At 38.5% G+C, this 21,604-nt stretch overlaps 1 protein-coding gene across 11 annotated transcripts in view; it reads right to left on the bottom strand.

The window, feature by feature from the left end:
- PDE4D (phosphodiesterase 4D) overlaps positions 1 to 21,604 on the bottom strand; it is a 1,698,276-nt gene that overhangs the window by 812,933 nt on the left and 863,739 nt on the right. Inside the window, exon 1 of one of the 11 annotated variants that reach the window (XM_055422343.2) lies at positions 11,701 to 16,839. The exons of the other annotated variants lie outside the window; for them this stretch is intronic. Coding sequence (XP_055278318.1) covers positions 11,701 to 11,966 — 266 coding nt within the window. The 5' untranslated portion in view covers positions 11,967 to 16,839. Of the gene's footprint in view, positions 1 to 11,700; positions 16,840 to 21,604 lie in introns of those variants that run through there. 11 annotated transcript variants of the gene reach the window in all.

Genomic DNA, 21,604 nt, shown 5'->3' on the forward strand with positions numbered 1-21,604 from the left:
TGATCCCTGGTTAAGGAACTAGATCCCACATGCCCCAACTAAGAGTTTGCATGCCACACTAAAGACACATCTTGCATGCTGCAACTAAGACCTGGCACAGCCAAATAAATAAATATTTAAATAATATAATCTAAGTAAAAACTCAGGACAGGCCTTCTTTGTGACTACTCTGTGTCATACTCCCCCTCAAGTCTTATTATGATTCCCACCACAGGAAACACTCTCCTGTCCTATAAACTCCACCACTCTTTGCATTTAGTTATGGCAACTATGAATGCTTTACGGTTATTTTGAGTAATCATATTCTATCTCCATCTGATCACAATCCTAGAGAGCAAAGACAACACCCCAATAGCCCCCCACACAGCAATTTACATACACGCAGTAGGAGATGAATCAAGCTCCTGGATTTTAGTAGGTTCGGATCACCCTCAGTGTTCCTCCATGACTCTTCTTACGTGACATTTGAATAGCACGTTATTCTTTTCAAAAAGTCTTTTCATTAGGTATATCATTTGAATTTTTAAATCTAAGAAATAAGGAATGAATTAGCAATAATCCATTTTATGGATGCACTTAATTGTGATCTGTGGAGTTGAAATAATACCCCTGGGATCACATAGTAAGTGAGTAGCAGAGTTGGAGCAGACAGTACATTTTGGGCCCTCTTTCTGTATCACAACAAGACGGTGCTAGGGATACACTGGTGAATAAAGTGATCAGTGGTTCTAGATCAGTGCTTCTCAAATAGGGACAATTTTGCCCTCAGGGGACATTTAGCCATATAACTAATAATTATAGGGTGGTAAAAACAGGATACCGATACCTGACTTTCTGCTTAAGAATTGGAATTACCTAATCCAAGTTCGACTCAATGGACATGAGTTTGAGTGAACTCCGGGAGTTGGTGATGGACAGGGAGGCCTGGCGTGCTGTCATTCATGGGGTCGCAGAGAGTCGGACACAACTGAGCGACTGAACTGAACTGAACTGAATCCAAGTTCAGAGTGTTTACCACCAACTAAGGGATTCAGACCCAAAGAACAAATGTCCTTCTTCAAAAACAGATGCCCTTCTTCCAACAGTGGAAATATCAGTGATTCAGGACCACCCATTGAAACATTAGAGGATCCGACGCACCAAGACAGCTTGAAGCATAGGGGATGTCATGGATAGAATTTAAATCTTGAATATAATGATGAGGTTATTTTCTTTCCAAATCCCTTTCAGTCATTCTTATTACCTTAAGGAGAAGGACTCCATTGGCCTTTCACAACTCTGCATTATTCACTAACTGCCATTTTAGATTGAGAGCAGACCTCAGGCTCAGAACCACTAGCAGGTCACAATATCTAGTTAAACTTGAATCCATTTAGCCTGCTTTTTTTTTCAATTGCATTTTTGCTCAAATATCTGCTATATATGATAAGTGACACTGGTTTCCAATTTATAATAATAAGGATATAAAGCTTCGTGCTTAAACATATAGGCCTTTAAATAAAAATGTAAATCCACTAAAAAAATTAAATACAACATGGTACAAATGATCCACAGGTGTACCTTAAACTGGGCAGGTGATACAGGAATGAGCACACCATTAATGACCCTGCTATTGTTATTGTAAGAGGGCTTTATTAAAGAAACCTGGTTCTATTCAGAGGCAAGCCTTCTCATTTGGCCTTTGTGCGTCATCAGCCTCCAATTCATATATGTTTTAGTTATTACTACCAATAAATCACACACTGTTCTATTTGGCACCCACTCAATAGAAAGCCATAAAAAAAAAAAAAATCACCCTGAGAAGTAAAACAAATACTATAAACCTAAAGAAGGTAAACAAGCAGAAATGATAATCCAAATAACCTTATTAGTCAGAAAGTTGCTGTCTTTAAAAAGATCAACAATACACACTTACCATTAATCTATATAAATGTGAAATCAGCTATATAAGAAAATGAAAAAAAGCCCTATGTATCCTAGTAATTAAAATATACAAAGTCATTATTTTAATTATAGTTAATTTAATTAGAGTGCTATCTCATAAGAATAGTGGAAAGGAAATCAGTTGGTTTGAAAGAACTGCAAGGTAAAAATGGGCATGAACTTTAGGCAAAATATTTACATTAAAATAACCTGTCTATGCTAAATCACTTCAAAATTTTTTTTCTATTATTCAATTTTACTTATTCTGAAGATCTACTTTGGAGAAGTGATGCTTTGTTTCCACCAGTTCAAATTTCTCCAGATTTCAAACTGAAAAACCAAAACCAAACAAACAAAAAACAACTATGCAGAGTTTTCTGGGTTTTTGTTTTTGCTTGTTTGTTTCAAATTTCACCTCAAAATCTTGTCATTTCTTTTATAAGCCTAGGTCAAGTGTATAACTGAGCTACTATGACTTGTAAGACATAAGAACTAGTCATAAGAGTTTAACAAGCAAGTTATTCAGTAATTTACCAAGAATTATAAATATACTTACATATTTTTCAGAATACAACAGGCATAAATTATTTCAAAGTATAAACTAAAAATTACTGAAATTGAAAATTAGTGACAGTATCAAATACCAATTCATTCAGATATACTAAAGTCAAATCATATTAGTCAAGGTTTGTGTAAATCCAGAACACACACTCATAAACACTGAGTTGTGGTAACAAAGTCCAAAATATGGTTAGTCATTCAGTTTGAAACTTCTTTCCACTATGGCAATGAAGCACAACGTAACCAAGCCTTCTAGACTGGAATGCTAGAGATCTCCCCAGGTGTTTGGCATAAGGACAACAGCAATTAAAGAACAAATATTTACTAAATGTATATTATACGTGGCACAGCTCCTCACAGTGGATACAAAGATTGATTCATGTGAGGGTTCCTACTTTTCAGGAACTTATGTTCCAGCTACACAGTCAAAAGACACACAGGAAAAAGAAGACAGCATAAGAAAGTGTTAAATAAATGGCAATACTGTGCTCTCAGAGCTCAAGATAGATCTCACCAAATGAAGTCAGGCAATTTGGCCCTGTACACATTTGTTCATGAAAACCCAAAGTTGAGCCATTAATCCCAATGTTTTCACTTTCACTTTCTTTCCTCTCATTAAACTTTACATTTTATTTATGATGGACTGACCCAAAGAAAACAATCTCAGAAATGCCCTTTTAAAGAAGACAGACAGCATTTACTTCTGGTCCCAGAGATATTTCCATTATGAAAGCAGATCTCCTGTTAAGTCCAAGAGGCCTTTCCAAAATGGGGGGATTGGGCAGGAAGGCTGGCAGATGACTAGACAGAGAGTGTTCTGAGGTCAGATGGGCTGTGGTCCTCCTGTCCAGCCACCCGGTCACTCACAGTCAGCCTGCCAGCTCTGGCTACTAAGCAGTTTGCTGCTCTGTTGCTTAGTGACTTGAGCCTGCAGACCATCATTTCCAGCTGGCTCTTCTGGAACCTAACCGTAGTAGATTTCTGACTTGATCATTTTCTTTAGACTTCAAGTCTTTCATGCCTTTTTCTCTGAATCACTGAAAATGAAATTATATTCTAATTGGTTTCATCTTGATGTCAGTCTTATTCTAAAACTACTCTATATCAGAACGTTTTCTGCTGACCTTAAAACCTTCCTTCTTCAAGGACATATATTTCTCCTACACACACATATATTTTTATGGAAAAAAAAAGATGGCTACGTTCATATGAGATACAGGTGTTAAACAAGTAAACTGAGATTGCATGGTAAGAAATCTCTGTTCCTCCCCTTCTGTTAACTAACCACCATTTTGTAAAGTCATTGAATATTTTGCAGGTTCCATATATAAGCAGGGTAGAGAAATAAATAAATGTGAACGTGATTCTTAACCCAAAGGAAGGTAATGCTGAAAGAACACAGGATGGAGAGTTGAGCAAACCTTAGTTTAAGTTTTAAGTCAGTTCATTTCATGGCTGTCTAGCTGAATGATCTTGATTATGTACCAGTTTCCTTGGGACTCAGCATCTGCATATGTAGAATACAACTGCTGCTGCTAAGTCACTTCAGTCGTGTCCGACTCTGTGTGACCCCATCAACGGAAGCCCACCAGGCTACCCCGTCCCTGGGATTCTCCAGGCAAGAACACTGGAGTGGGTTGCCATTTCCTCCTCCAATGTGTGAAAGAATACAACCAATAATACTTAAATTAAAGCTTGTTTCTTTTGAAGGATTAATGTACATAAAGTATCTGACACACAGTTTAGTTCAGTTCAGTCACTCAGTCGTGTCCGACTCTGCGACCCCATGAATCACAGCACGCCAGGCCTCCCTGTCCATCACCAACTCCCGGAGTTCACTCAACCTCATGTCCATCGAGTCGGTGGTGCCATCCAGCCATCTCATTCTCTGTTGTCCCCTTCTCCTCCTGCCCCCAATCCCTCCCAGCATAGAGTCTTTTCCAATGAGTCAACTCTTCGCATGAGGTGGCCAAAGTATTGGAGCTTCAGCTTTAGCATCAGTCCTTCCAATGAACACCCAGGACTGATTTCCTTTAGAATCTGACACACAGCAGGAGCTAAATCATTATTATATACGTGTGAAAGTTGCTCAGTCGTGTCCAACTCTTTGAGACCCCATGGACTGTCGCCTCCCAGGTTCCTCTGTCCATGGCATTCTCCCGGCCAGAATACTGAAGTGGGTAGCTGTTCCCTTCTCCAGGGGATCTTCCCTACCCAGGGATGGAATCCAGGTCTCCCCGCATTGCTGGCAGATTGTTTACCATCTGAGCCACCAGGGTATTGTTAGAATAAGTCTCAAGTTATAAAGGTGTGTTTTTATGAACCTAAAGTTTTAAGTCCAAAGTGAAATCAAACAATTCCTTCTGATATCAACTTAAGATCTCATTTTGAGAATAAGTACTTCATTTGAAATTGTTAGACAGCCTTTATGTCCTTAGAATTGAACATGAAATGATTTTCTTCTGCTTTGTATATATGGTAGAAGAGATTGGTGTGTTAAGATGGTACATAATTAAAGATGCAGTAAAATTTTAAATTCAACTTTTTATTACTATCTATAGATTTCCACATTTCCTACCCCAAATCATGGCTTCCAGATGGTGTTCTAGAGTGAATACCATTTATCCTGAAGGCCCTGAAGCCATTTTATGAGTCACATAATTATTAAGCTACTCTATCCTGTTTTACCCATGAGGCATACACCTCACTAACTTACAACAGCAAGTTGGAACTGGTTTTTAATTACTTATCTTAAATGTACTTAGTTTGTTATCACTTGGTAAATTTAATTAGTCAATTTTTACTTGTAAATATCAAATGCTTCTATATCCTTATGACTTAGGAATAGAGTCTACAATTCAAAAATGTTGGCAATTAAGGTACAATATCAAGAGGCACAGAATTGGAAATACATGACTTCTACTACGTTAAACTCCTCACTGTTTAAAACATGTTTTGCTTTTTTTTTTTTCCCCAGCAGCAAAATGATTTAAAAAGTGATATAATTTTGTCACACTGGTAATAGTAAAGCTTCTTCCTGAAACTGCTACTTGAAGAACAATTCAAGTTTCCTGTCTAAGGAACAAAAAAATGTACTGAAGCTCCAAAGCTCAATTAATTCAGTAATCTCACAAGAGCTTGTTATTTATAAAGATATTTATATAAAGAATAACTTTAAAAAATTATTTTAATGAACTTTGAGACAAATTTTTTTTTTCCTTCTCATTCAGCATTTCTACCAAGTTTATTAGAAAGACTGCTTTGCTTGGAAGTAGTTTCACCACTAGTAGAATGACTTTGGCACAGATACACTTAATATCTCTTCTATTTCTTTAAGATAAATGTCAAAGGTCACAGGAAGTACATACGCGTAATAAATTGCGATGTTACTTCATTGCTTTCTTCACTTTCTTTAGTTACTATTTGTCACATTTTTATTTTGGAATTTCTTAAATGTTCAGTTGCTCAGTTTCAGTCAAGTCTGACTCTTTGCAACCCCATGGACTGTATCCCCACAGGCTGCTCTGTCTATGGAATTTCCCAGCCAAGGATACTGGAGTGGGTTGCTGTTTTGTCCTCCAGGAATTTCTTAAATATTACAAAGCACTTAACAAGTTCTTTAAAATGAATGTCTTCCTGAGGTCTTCTGATTTTAGGAAAGGTTAATCAGACTTTTCAAAAGTTATAGTCACTTTTAACTTGCAGTGCCCCAGGATTTCCAAGGAAGGCACACAGCCAGTTACACCAGGGACACAGCTCAGCCAACTGGCCCCACCTACCCTGCTGGTATTACTTCCTTTTGTGCATCCCAGAAACTCTCCCCCAGGAAACTTCCTTCCCACCTCCTTGCATCACGCTACCGCTACCCAGAGCCCACCTCTGAGTTCCCAGCTCCTAGGGCAGCACCAGCAATGCCCTTCTCTGGGTATCACCACTATAAGTGATGGAGAAAAGATAACCTTAAAGTTAAGATGGCCAAACGACAGAGCTGGAACAAAGGAGAGAGTTCTCAAATAGAATCTCTAAGTAACAGCTTTGAAAAACTATTTGGGTGTGTGTGGGTGTGTTTGTGAATGGGGTTGTGTTTGTGTTGTACCTACAAACTCTCTAAATGGCTGGATTTCTTCTTCGTAGGTGATAAAGGGTTTCTGGCCCATTTTGTAACTTGAATAAAATTTATAGTGCATTTCTCTCTTAAACAACAACCAACCATTAAAAGTAACTATAGTTGCTGAAGAAATTATGACTCAAGAAAGCAAATGTTTACTTTTAAACATGAGCAATTTTATATCCAAAGCCAGTACCCAGTAAAGTTTGTAATAAGCAAAAGTTATGACCAAAAAAACTTATCTAGCTCCCTAAAAATCTTTAAGATTTTCTAAAAGCCTCCTAAAAAAGGCCTTTCAAAAGTCCAATTAAAGGAATTATTTTGTTGTGTAAGGATGTTGCTAAGTGCTTTTTCTACCTTTGGATATGTTGTAATTAAACACACACACACATAACAGAAATTTTAAAGATAAGACACGTATTACCTGGACAGTATCTTGCCAGAAGAAATCCTATTGCGTACTACCACTTACACACTCTAGAACACTTTCCTTCATTTGGTGCATAGAACCCAGGGTAAAGTGAGGAAAAAACATGAAAAATACAAAGATTTTCCTGAGATAAACTTACACTGAAAGGTTTCTTCACCAGAAATTCCAGTGACGTTTATGCTGACCTAAGAGGGAATTCCCTACACTGATGAAAACAGAGCCTCATCTATAATGACTAGACCACAAGGTACTAGATACTAAGTAAAAATGGAAAACCAAAGTGGTGAGAAGTATGAACACAAGAAGGTCCTAACCTAACACACAGCATCAGATGGAGCACCAGCGCTCAATGAGCATTGACTAGGGATGTAATTGTTACTTAAAGCTTTGTCCCATCCACGAAAACCTGACAGGGTAACCATTTTAAAATGAGGTGGTTGTTATTTAGTCACTAAAGTGAAAGTGAAAGTTGCTCAGTCATGTCCGACTCTTTGTGACCCCCATGGACTATACAGTCCATGGAATTCTCCAGGCCAGAATACTAGAATGGGCAGCCTTTCCCTTCTCCAGGGGATCTTCCCAATTCAGGGATGGAATCCAGGTCACATTGTGGGCAGATTCTTTACCAGCTGAGCCACTAGGGAAGCCCAAGAATACTGGAGTGGGAATTTCTCCAGGGGAATCTTCCTGACCCAGGAATTGAACTGGGGTCTCTGGCATTGCAAGATTTTTTTACCAGCTTAGCTACCAAGGAAGTCCTTTGGTAACTAAGTCACATCCTGCTTTAAGATTCAACCTGAGAAAGACTGGATTAATGGACACATAAGAAAGGAAATATTAGCTTATAATGACTCTCATTAAGTGTCTGTCCCTATGCAAAACACTTTAATTTACACATAAATGTACTTAATAAAACCACAACACCAAGTGAATACTATTATGAATCCCAGGAAACTGGGTACCAGTGAAATAAACCTATATTGAGTAACTTGTTCAAAATCACACAACTAGTAAATGGGAAGTCAAATTTTAATGTAAGTAATTTGACTTCTCAGATACTCTCTGTCCAAGAGTCACATGGCACATGGAGTATTGTGTCTTTTTCAGTAAACTACTCTTTAAATAGGTTGTGAAAATCCAAATGAAGCCTGGTTAAGAACAACCAGGATCAACCTGATAAATACAGCATATAAACATGAAATAACTTAGGGTGTTTAGTTAAGAAAAGAGAAGAATTTTTAAAAAGCATGATAACACTGACTATGTTGATTAATGGGCTTGTCAAATGAACACAGCAGGGTCCTGGCTCTCTGATGGGTTATTCCAAGCTTCTTCCCTTAAGGTCTAAATTATGGAAGACGCGAGAGACTGAAGCTGTGGGGTTTCCAAAGCAGATCCAGGAACCAAGAATGACAATGGCAGGGAAGGAGATTTCAGTTGTATATAAGCAAGGACTTCCCAATCAATCAATAGACTTGTCAAAAAAAGAATTGCTCTGTATGATCCTCATCCAGGAGGTCTGCAGAGATGTTCTTCACAGGTGTTATTCTACGAACTCAACTATGGTATAGAGGGAGAACCAATAGCCATTAGCACATTGTGACTGACACGGGCCGGCCATTACCCACAAATGTTTTACCTTGTGGCTCAGCTGGTAACGAATCCGCCTGCAGTGCGAGAGACCTAGGTTTGATCCCTGGGTTGGGAGGATCTCCTGGAAAAGAGAAAGGCTACCCACTCCAGTATTCTGGCCAGGAGAATTCTATGGACTGTATAGTCCATGGGATCGCAAAGAGTCGGGACACGACTGAGCGACTTGCACGTTTTTTTTTTTGGTAATAGGACTGAGATAGGTTTCCCAGCCTCCTTTGAAGTTAGATGTGGCCACAGAACTGAGTTATTTCTGGGGAATTATGGGATAAGTAATGGCTGCAATTCTAGGCCTGCTTTATAAAAACTCACCAGTGCCATCTTCTGTGCTCTTCTCCTCTGATTCAGTGGAGCCTGGCAAACTTGGAAACCGTGTATTACCAATCGTGGGACCATAACATAATAGGACCCGGGATCCCTGAACTACCCAGGTCAGGCTAGCTCCCCACAAGAAGCAGAAGCAAGAAATAAATATTTACTGTGTCATTCCACTAAGATTTGGAGAGTATGTTGCAGAACAAAGTGATTATCTTAAACAGCTGCTTTCCAATGTGATTTTTTTTTTAAATATACTGTAGTATAAGTAATTTGAAACCAAGGAATAGCTCTTGTTCAACTTTGTAATCAGTAGGTACCAGATAAACACTTTGGACTCAGTAGGTAGTAAACAAACGCATATTTAATGGAAGGGAGTATCAGGCATAGGAAAAAACATTCTGAGGCAGGGACACACCTGGTGTGTAGTTAAATGACTGATTACCTACTTTAGGAGAAGAGGATTTGAGCGTGGTGGTGGTAGTGGCAGAAGTTTAGATAGCAATATGGATTTGTGTGTGTGTGTATATATAATCAGCACAATTTGGAATATATTTAAAAAATTCTGGGTCATGCTTAGTCCAAGTAGTGAAAGCACAGATGGAATGATATTTGCCAAAAGACGCCCATGGGTATTATGAACATCTTGGGTCTTGTTGAACCAATAAGGAAAATGTGAAGTACTATTTCCAACTGCCCTGCTGGATGCTTTTTCCATGAGGGATACTGTCTGCCCGCAAGTTACTGAGAATTGATATCACAATTTTTCTTTCTCATTTCCATTGCTCTTTCAACATCTCCTTCAACATGTCTCTGGTGGAGACACCACAATGAAGGGTTGGCAGAAATTATGCTCTTGGAGTTTCTCCAAACAGCACCAGAAAAGGAAGTGCCAGAAATTTCAAAAGAAAGCCTGTTTTCATGAGATTTCCTGCCTTCCTTACATCTCAACATGTCCAAATAATTCCGATAACCTTCGGTTGAACTGGAGGTTGCTTCACTCCAATAGAAATGAAGTGTCTGCGTGGAGGCTTACCCATTCAGCAACAGGTACACTTTAGGAACTAGAATTTAAAAGGCATCTCAACCAAAAGGGACAGCACATGCCCAAATTCTGGCTCTGACCCTTTCTGAACCCCAGCCAGCCCTCCTATTCAGGCCCTTGATGTTTCATCTCAAGTCATCCCTCTCCCTCAGAGCATCTCCCAGAGTTCACCTTCACCTTTCATTCACTGCTTATCTCTGACAAATTTTTTTCACAAATATCTCCCTGAGAGAGAAGTCATCTTTTTCCATCATTTTTTTAAGACTGAAAAACTCAATGTTTGTCTTACCTCTTTTAGGAGCCTTATATCTAACTAAACTTAGAAATACCACTTAGTTAAAATCTTGGGGAAAATAAGAACACTTCCCAGATCAAAGATCTAGCTATTTAAAATGACAGTTGTAAGGTCAGACGTTTCTTTGGGTGGGTCATGCCTTTTATTTCTTTCTCTGGCTGTTTTCATCTCTGACATGAATGCACGCCTGGGTAGGGTCATGTTGCTTAAGCTTAGATTTTGATTCTTTCCTTTTATTGTTGCTTCTTTCCTAGAAGTTGCTTCTTTCCTAGATTGTTGCTTCTTTCCTAGATTCTGGATTTTTTTTTGGGGGGGGGTTCTGTTTTATCCATTCCTAGTATAATTTTTCACGTTCTGTGGAAAAGCTGTATAAAAATCATTCAGTCAGTTTCTATTTTTATCTATTCAGTCACTATTTTTTTCTGTTATGCCTGTTTTCTTCATCATAATTAATATTCATTTTGCCAAAACATGGAGTAGTGTATAGAACTTACTACTGCCTAAGATTAACCAACTGTATATTACAGATACCTCTTTCTCTGATCATAGCCTAGAATTGCCTCTTTTCAGGCAGAAACACCATAATAAGCTCACGCAATGATTTATTCTAATATTTGTTTTATGACAGCATGAAAATACCAAGAATCATCTAGATACCTAGCTGGCACCATACACATAAAACAAAGTCACCTATTATAGCAGATAAAAACATGCATATAGCAAATAAAAATACTGACAAAAGAGTCAAAGAATTCATATGCGAAGAACAGAGCAATATTGCCAAGTACCAGCCTGAAACTTTTTGTACTGGCATTCCTAAACCCACTGAAAAGGCACGTTGAGATTACAAATAAAGTCAGTAGCTAGGAGGGGTTTTACTGGGACACACTATTTTACACACCCACCCACACACACGCTCCACACACATCTCTGTTGAATCGGGAGGTCATGCAGGAAAGAGAACAAACTACGATTTTCTTCTCTCCTTTCTGGTCTTTTTTCCCCCAGGTTGTTGCAGGATCTGGCAGGGCTACTAGCTTAGGAATCAAAGAAACGCCACCATGTCAGTATTGGAAAAAAACCCTCATTCTTATTTGACATCTGGAATCCAGTTTTCTTGTAGGAACTTGCAATAGGAATTGAACTTGGAGCACCACCCATGTCAAAGGCTCCTATTACCAATCTCAAGGATTTCTGCCCTGACTTGGACATCTGTAGGATTTATATTAAGGTAGATTATTTCCGATAAATCATGGGTGAGGAGTGAAGACCGTCCTCCACTCTACTTCCTACCCCTAAAGTGAAAGGCAGGAGGCGCAAAAATCACCCAGGGGCACCTGGCCACCATGTCTGCTCATCCGTGCAAACCTTACCACGTATGTGCCACGGTGAATCGCCGCTGTTTGGGGATGTTGCTACTGAGAAGCATCCTGCGCAGGAGCCTGGGGGAATTTCTCGGCGAAATCACGGGTGAGAGCTTGGGAGACACCGATCTCCTTGAGGTCTTGGACTTCTCGTGCTGCAACAGGTTTTCCCGCAAGGATTTCACAAGATCCTCGTTCAGCCAGGGGTTTGGACAATGCGGATTATCCACTTCGGGGACTGTTAAGGTGTCCGGGCTTGTCGTCTGCTGAGCCATTTTCGCGGTCAACTTTGGACACTTGGCAGTGATCCAGGGCAACGTGGTTGCCTGGCCTCTTTCCAGGGACTGCCTCGCTCGGGCTCCCGGGGAGAGGTCCGGGGAAGCGGGTCGGAGGCAACCGCTGCTAGTTCATCGGGCCGCCCGCCTCGCTCTCTCGGCGGAGACGGGGCTGCGAGCAGGGGAGGCGAGCGCCCTGCACGGCGGAAGCCTCGCGAACGTCACCCCTCCTCTGCCGATCCCCTGCCAGGGCTCGCCGCCGAGCTCGCGGGGCAGACGAACATGGAGGGAAGCCCCAGCGAGCGAGGCTTTCGTCAGCTCTGCGAAACAGCCTGCTAAACTCTCGGAACTAATGCGCCGCAGCTGCTCCAGCGACTTCTGCTTCTGTCCAGAAAAAGTCCGGGGGGCGGGGGGAGCGGTTAGGGCTTAACCATCAGATGCCTGCTGCCCGCTGTTTGGCTAGTCTTTTCATTTGCTTATTCCTGAATCCAGAGGAAAGAAAAACTTTGAACTTGACCTTCCTCTCCCGCAACGTCTATTTATCTCCCTTCGGTCCCCGTTCATAAAAGAAATTGCTAGTCCCTCGGTTTTTATAAGGGGGGAATAAACAAACAGGAGCTAGACAAGGAGAAATAGTTCCCTGTTTGCTCAGCTCCATCTGATGGACCTTGTAAGACAAATCCCAAGAGGAGAAAATGGACTCTCTTTTCCTCTCTGTCTAGTTAGAAACCAAACAAAAGGTTTCAAAATACTACATATGGAACACATTACAGGTTGTGTCGTATAGCCTAATGAAGGCCCTTTCAAAGCGTGGAACCACAGAGTTATAGCCCCAAATGGTATTTGTTATATCTTTGCATTTAAACTGATGACACTCCAGAGGAACAGACTGCTTTCATAAGGGGATTTAAAAATGATTTTTAAAGTTTCAATTATTGCTTATGGTATAGAAACTTTTTATTCAACTATAAAAGAAAGAAATCTAGCTTTTTGGCTTTCCGCAGTCATTTCCTCAGTTGTTTTTAATATAAGATTTTTATTTGTGATCAGAATAGCTTCTACAAACTCACTCAAAGTAGGTTTAAAATAGAAGAAATTATTTCTTGCCTACTTAGTTTGCTACTGGAAAGAAGAATTAAATATTACTATTCAAGTAAGTAGGTAATAAGCCTGTTAAATCTCATTATATGGCCACCAGAAGTACAAGCTTCAGGTATGCATTTGATAGGGAATCCAAACCTTTGATTATAGATGTCCCCAGCAGCCCAGTGATGCTACAGACAGTTCAAGATGGAAATCAAAGCACATTTCTCAGGATCTAATAATATTTTTAAAAACTTTAAAACACAATAACTTAAGAAGGAGTTAGGAAATACATTCAGATAAAATGGAAAACAGAGTAGTCTGATCCAGTTATTTCTTGGTTTCTATAATTACTGTTAGGTGGATTCTAAAAGTTCTTCTTATTTCCTTCCTTGGTTGTTCCACCTGAAATTTTAATTCCTTGCATTTAAAATGTTACAGAAAAGGATACTCTGAGGATCTGACCATATAAGCCCAGGACCATCATTCAGTGTACCTATAATAACTTAACAGTACACACGTACCTTGACTTCATCAGAAAATTTGATATATGTAATGATTAAAATGATACCAAATTTCTGAAAAATGGACTGAAGGCCTGAAAATTACATTAGAAGTTGTACAAAACAGGAGTACCTGCTTACAATTCAAAGAGATCGTAATTTAATGGAAAGGACTACACTATGCTCAGAAAAAGACACCAGAAGACCTACAGAGTGAAATTATCAGACACAGAAAAATACAATGAGATGGTGTGCATGAGTGAAAAGAGAATGCTGAGTGCAGTACAGCTTGAAGGGAGGGAATCAAAGATTAATGGAAAGAAAGTTAGCACAAAAGACCACTCTGAATGAGGAATTAGAACATGAAAATCCAATAAGGAATTAGTAAGCAAGTCTTGGCCAAAACTAAAAACAAATGAAGTTAGTAGATATAAAACCTATTCAGGCTTGTAGAAATAAAAAGTTCAGATAAAAGGATAAAGGGAAGGGGGAAAAAAACCAATAAGTAGTAAACTGACATGACAAAAAGAAAAAAAAAAATGCCACTCTCTAAAGACTTGCTTCATTCAACAAACACTTCTGGGCATATTTGTGCTAGGTACTCTATTGAGTGTCTAGGATATTACCATATTTAAAGATAATCGATAAAGTGCAAAACAACTGACAGGACAAAATGTAGCCCAGGTACCCAGAGGAGAGCCTGGAAACTGGAGATATTTAAGAGGCTGGCTCTAAGCAGACAAAAGTGTTTCTCAGTGACCAAATAAAGGTATTGATTGGACTGAGAATACTATGGGATCTATATTGGGACATTCATTGAGTTCAGAGGATTCTAGGTTCTAGTGTTTGCTTTCAGTGACCTTTACTTAAGAGGAGTAAAGTATTTACAAGCTATTCTTCTCATATTTGGCCTGTAATGTGGATGATCAAAGACACTGGGCACTTTGTAGATAATCACAACTAAGCTAAAATAGAAGCTATAATACTATTCTATTAAAAAAACTCATTGAGAATCATGGTTAAACATGGACTAAGATAGAATAAGAGTTGACTCACTGGAAAAGACTCTGATGCTGGGAGGGATTGGGGGCAGGAGGAGAAGGGGACGACAGAGAATGAGATGGCTGGATGGCATCACCGACTCGATGGACGTGAGTTTGAGTGAACTCCGGGAGTTGGTGATGGACAGGGAGGCCTGGCGTGCTGTGATTCATGGGGTCGCAAGGAGTCGGACACGACTGAGCAACTGAACTGAACTGAACTGAACTGAAGATAGAACAAAGGCATCTGGCAAATCTCCAATTACTTGGTGCATGTTAAAAGATTCCATTGTAGAAGCAGAATTGGCTACCTCTATACAGGTGCCCATATTCTGTCATTATTTGTTCAATTTCCTGACATCTACAATTACCCTCCTGAATGCCCTCCAACAATATATGGCATGCATGCCCCTTTTTGAAAATAGGATTAATTTTGTTTTGAGAATTATTTGCCACCTCCTGGAAATATCTTTCAAGATCCTGCAGTGTTACAAAATCATGCTTGAAAATAACTGCCTTAGGAAGCACAAATTGTAAAGTTCTGATGATAACCAGGTGGAGGAGGTTTGGATAAATAGGCAATTCTCTTTATAATAATGCGGAAGGTCAGGGGAACTCTTCCAACAGGAGGACTACAAAGTTTGCTTTTTCCTTTTTTTTTTTCAAACAAAATCTTTTCAAAACTAGCTGCCAGAAACTTTTCTGAAAAACACAGTACTGTGACAGCCAAATAAGGCCTTAGATTTTAACGAGTGGAAATTTGAAAGTGGGCAAAATGTTTTGATAAAAGCACCCACGCCTAGAACAGCAGATAGCATCTCAACTTAATCAAAACTTTCTTAGATACCTTTCTGTGGATTTTCAAAATCTGTTTTTTCAGGTTTTTTGGAATCCTTGAAAACATTTGTTTTATTAATAATTCATAAGCAGCAACACAAATAAGAAATAAGATTTGTACAGGTTCTGGGACAAAGACTTAAAAGTGTGCCCTTGCCTAGGTAAGAACAAACAAGGCTGGATTTCTCACAATTCAAAGGGAGCAATGGTGCAGCTTATTCAAAAGAATGGATAAATTAAAATGAGTTATACTCAGCTACGGAATGCATTGTATTATTTCCCCCAACCACGATTTAGTTAAGTAAACAGTGCATTAAATTGAGACTGCTTTTCATATTTTCATATTGTCTAAAGGATGTGGTCCATGGAAATTATCTGATAGTGGGAGAGATTATGTTGTCTAACAGTTAAGAACGTATGTATGGAACACAAAAGCATGTTTTGAACCCCAGCTATGATATTTACTAGCTGTGTACTTCACTTGTCTATGGCTTAGTTTCTCATGTGTGAAATAGAATGAGAATAATAGTGATTGCATAAGAATACTGCAAAGATTTGATGTGTTAATATCCATGATACAAAGTATATGAAGAGAGCCTGGTACAGAGTAAATACCCAGTAAATGATACAAGGAACTTAACAGATATTTACACTTAGTAGATAGCAACTTTATGCCAGGGTCTTTCATTTGATTCTTGTAATAACTCTTAGGGTTTTATGTCATTAACACTATTTTACCAAAGACAGCATAAGGAGGAAAAATAACTTACCCAAAGTCATTAGTTCAACAATGCACAAAAGAGTTTTGTCTATGAAGTGCCAAGGTCTCTTATTTTAATTCTATATCAAATCACCCCAAAAGGAAAGCAAATTCAACATTTAAAATTGATGATGGAAAATAAAAATCCAAGTGCCCTGAGCTCCTGGTTTAATTAACACTAAATTCTTTCCTCAGCTTTACTCAGGACATACACGGTGACAACCTATGAAACATGCCAAGTCATGAAATTCTTACAAAGGCATGTTATTCAAGTGAAGGCAGATTGAGGTGGAATTCCTCAGTGTTTCTTCATCTATGTGCCTGTGTACTTTCAATATTAAGGTGTTTTCATTTGAATTCCAAATGAAATGGTAGTTTTCTACTTTGATGGACAGGGAGGCCTGGTGTGCTGTGATTCATGGGGTCGCGGAGAGTTGGACACGACTGAGCGACTGAACTAAACTGAACTGAACTGAAAATTATTTTATATTTTTTATTTTAATATATATTAAAGTATATAAATATATATTGTATATTATATAAATATATAAATATTTTATATTTTATACTTGTGATTATTTTTATTTAGAATTTATTCTTATGATAAAATTATTATGTTATCCTTGTGAACATTATAGAACAAGGCTTTCAAATCATCATTATCATTGAACATTTATTAGGTACTGGGCTGATTGGTGAAGATTAAATACAGTAAAGTAGCTATTTGAAAATAGAAGATATATACAAACCCTGCAATAGAGAAAATAAATGATAAGTATCAAACTAATAATAAAAACAATCAGTGCCTCAAAGATTTAAAGGAGTAACTAAAATATATCTAGACCAATGGAACAATAACTCAAAAAAGGAGCAGGACTTAAATTAGGCCTTGAAAGAAACTGCATGTGGAAGAAGAAGAACATGATATTTTTGGGAGTGAGTAGGGGAGGTGAGAGATGTTGGATATTTAGACTCCTGTGGAAAAGTGAGTAAAAATTATCTATTTTGGATGTAGCTAAATAATATATAGAGAGATTTAAATAAGATAAATTTGGTGACATTATGTATTGTAATTTGGAGAAGGGTGATTATGAAGGCTGTTTATCTTCACAGTTCTGTTTCAATATAAATTTGTGTAGAAATAGAAGAGGCTGATCACATAAGAATTAGAAGGATTTACTGCTTAAGGCAAATTGTAATATAAAGTGAAACTATACGTAACTTTGTTCTGTATTTTCCAAGTCTCCTGTACATGTGTTATGATACTTTCATAATTTAAAAAAGGACGAGAAAAAATAATCATAATCAATTATATAGTTCATCTAATTAAGTGTAATTCACCTAAATTAATCATCAAAAGGCTGTTAATGTAAAAAAAGGCATCTAGGGCTTATTGAACAAAAGAAATATAATTGCTTGATTTATATTAGAGCTACATTTTGCACAGACAATGTTTTTTTTCAAGCTCAATTCATTTTAATAGAAAGATTACATGGGCTTTGTTTCTAGATTAAATCTAGTCAATGGGTTTACCCCCCACCCCCAGATTAAAGCTAAATGTTAGGGATCTACCTATTGACAGAGTAAACTAACATTTAATTTGAAAGAAAAGTTACCTTTTTATAGGGCACAATTTATACCAATCACATTTACACAGCATATTCATTTTATTTCTGAGAAAAAAAAAACCTACAATACAGTTTAGGTAAGATTCTTTCCTTTTCTCTTGATACAGTCACCTAAAAAAGCTTCCAATACTAGAAAAGAATTCTTCTTGATTACTCTGCTAAAATGAAACACTAGAATGTTCTAAATATTAGCCAAACTTCAATAAAGAAAATAGGTTCTGTTGGCCACTAAAATTTTAGCACAGTATCTGATATTTCTGGGTCTTCTTTCAATGGGAAGAAGAGCTAGCCATTTTTGCCTTTAACTTGGAGACCAAAAAATCCCCTATTCTACTCTATCTATAGCGGATTATCCCCTAGCATACTGAATGAGCAATTCTCTAGATTTTGCAAAACCAGATGCCCTAAGTGCAAGCACTTTGCATCACTACTTAATTTGGTCATTGTCATCACTCTAATGAGGCAGGCACCACTGCCTTCATTTTAAAGTTGAGAGAACTGAGGCACCAAAATTAAAAAACTTCCTTAAGGTCATACAAACCCAATAGATAATAGAGTTGAGATTTTAAAGCAGATAGTTCAAGAATAGCGCCCACGCATGTAATCACTGCAATAGACTGCCTTTGTGTTTTTAAAAAATGTCAAGTAAATTAATAAGATATTCTCAGCAAAATGAGTTCACAGAATTTAATATGTGTAAAACTAATATCTACAAAATATTTGTCACAAGTTTTTGAAGCAAAAGTATGTCCAAGTTTTTAAAGTAAACGTATCCTCAATCAATGCCCATTAGTAATGGTATTTTGAGGCTCTGACAGGTATTTCTTCATAACCAAAGATCTCCAAACTGGCCAAAATTGTCCATTGTATTACAAACAAGAGACTTCCCAGAGCACAAATGAACTTGGGTAGACCTTCAGACCCTTTTGCTGTTTTTGTTCTCATAAAGACATGTTAGTGAACAAAATTCAACATGTTTCCCAAGCTCACAGGAATAGAATTCAATAGTGATCTAGTCAAATCTCAATACCAAGGAATAAATTTCCTCATCTCATTTTTCAGTCTCTGTATCCATCCCCCACTAGCCCCAGGAAAGGAGTTTTAAAGTCTTTCTCTAATTAGCTTAACATAACTAGAAAGCCTCCCTCTGACCCTGACACATAACATCTGTTTCAGTCCTTCTGTTTTTTGGATATGTTTTTTAGGAGACAAAAGTTATTTCATGAAAAGTCCATGATACAGAGGTTTATAATTGTAGCTGGAGATTTGTTTTTTTGTTTAACATATTTAGACAATGAACCCTCATAACTAAATTGTTTTTAGAGATGATACTTTTTATACCTAACTGTAAGGAGCCTTCTGAAACATAGTCATTCACGTGGGATGACCCAGAGGGAGGATAAAGGGAGGAGGGAGGTGGGAGGGGGGTTCAGGAGGGGGAACTTACGTAAACCCGGGGCGAATTCATGTCAATGTATGGCAAAACCAACCAATATAATATTGTAAAATAATTTGCCTCCAATAAAAAATAAATTAATTACCAAAAAAAAAAAAGACATCGCAGAAACTAGAGTTTTGGTCCCAGTTTTGTAATTAGTCAACTAAGTCACCTTCGCATACTGATAAGGAATCTGCCTGCCAATGCAGGAGACCTTGGTTCGATCCCTGGGTTGGTTGGGAAGATCCCCTGGAGTAGGATATGGCAACCCACTCCAGTATCCTTGCCTGGAAAATCCCATGGACAGAGAATTCTGGCAGGCTCCAGTCCATGGGATCATGAGTTGGACATGACTGAGCACACACGTAAGTCACCTTGAACAAGTTCATTCACTTTCACAGGAACTTAGCTCTCTAGTTAAGAGTCTTATAATTTGACTAGGGTGTTCAGTCCAGTTCAGTCACTCAGTCGTGTCCAACTCTTTGCGACCCCATGAATCACAGCACGCCAGGCCTCCCTGTCCATCACCAACTCCCGGAGTTCACTCAAACTCATGTCCATCGAGTTGGTGATGCCATCCAGCCATCTCATTCTCTGTCGTCCCCTTCTCCTCCCACCCCCGATCCTTCCCAGCATCAGAGTCTTTTCCAGTGAGTGTTAGAATGCTAAATAAAGAAAATTAGATGCTGTCTTCAACAGCAAGTTTTAGTTGCCACTGAAGAAAAATTGTTATCAAGTGCATCCTGAGGCACTATGGCCTCTTGCACTTGCATGGAGTGATGGTATGTGCCACAGATGGTGCTTTTAAAGGAGAAATAGAAAAGATAAATTTAATATTTAAGATATTAAAGATGGAATATAAGAGTGTGCTGCACTAACCAGGTGCCTTACTAATGCTTTTATGGCCCTGAAACTTGAGAAAATTCCTTTCCTAACTAGGTAAAAAAATTTGTTCTGACATCTGAGTCACATCTTGGGAGACAGAGTGGGAGAGCAATGCCTGTTAATTTAATATTTGGAATCAAAGCATTGTTTTAAAATAGTGAAACTACAGAGATAAATATATTCACTGTTACATAATGTTGGATTTTCCAAAACTTCGGGGCTTATCAACTTTGGGGCAATAAGAGAAACTTGGGCACTCACATTTCACAAAGACTAGTTTTGGCCAATTTTAATGAGTGTTGCGTGGAGATAAAAAGCATTTTGTGATAAACAAATATGTGTGTGTGTGGCTGAGTTGAATATAATTAAATAGATTTCGAGACTTCTGTACAATAAGATCTTTAATATGTCTTTTAATATGCTTTAATTGTGCTAATGTGATATGCTTTTACATAGTTTTAATATACTAATGTGATTTATGAAAGCAGGCTTGCTTGGCTCTGAATCTATTGCATCTTCCAGCATGTCCAGAGATGGGTATTTCCAGAAACACTTAGCTGGACTTACTACAAACATCTTCTTCAACAAGGCTGCTGGATAATATAAAGCTTCCCTGGCTTCTGTTATGCTGCTTTCTTTTCCTCCTGAACTGCAGTCAAACAGAATGCTTTCAGGTGCTGCCCTGGTGGTTAAGGTGGCTTATTCACTAAATTGTGTCTAACTCTTGCAACCCAATGGATTATAGCCCTACAGGCTCCTCTGTCCATGGGATTTCCCAGGCAAGAATACTGGAGTGGGTTACCATTTCCTTCTCCAGGGGATTTTCCCGACCAGGGACTGAACCTGCATCTATCTGCATTGTAGGCGGTGTCCTGCATTTCAGGTGGATTCTTTTCTGCTGAGTCACCAGGGAAGCCTGCTGCCCTGGTACCATCTTCTATTAGACTGAAGGTAATTGTTATGTTCCTGCCCTGATATTAATCCCACCCTCCTCCTTAATTGGTGTATTTCCCCTTGTAAAAGGCACACTTTAGCAGAGGCTATGAGATAGCTATTAAATATCTTTAGAGGCTATGAGAGGTTTTGAGCTAGCTGGGATTGAGTCTAAATGACAACCCTATAGAGAGCATGGTTGAAAGGCCATCCAAGGCTAACAGGTTAGAGAAGCATGGCTCTACATGGGACTGTCAATGAGAGGACGTGCAAAGGCAACTGAAAGCTACATAATTATTTTTCAAGCTTTAGTATAGCTAAGAATCACCTGGAGACCATGCTAAATACAGATATTGATTCAGGAGGGCTGGAGTGTGGGGCTTGAGATTTTGGATTTCCAAAGTTCCAAGGTGATGCCAGTGCCAGTTCATGGATCACTCCATAAGTATCCAGCCACAAAAATAAGTAGAGATACTTGGCAATTTAAGTCTAGCAAATAAGGGCAATTAACTTACACTTAGGTGGTGTTAC

Source organism: Moschus berezovskii, chromosome 18, assembly GCF_049115385.1.
Source record: "Moschus berezovskii isolate FMDL1 chromosome 18, NW_MosBer_1.0, whole genome shotgun sequence".
In the NCBI taxonomy this organism is placed as follows: Eukaryota; Metazoa; Chordata; class Mammalia; order Artiodactyla; family Moschidae; genus Moschus; species Moschus berezovskii.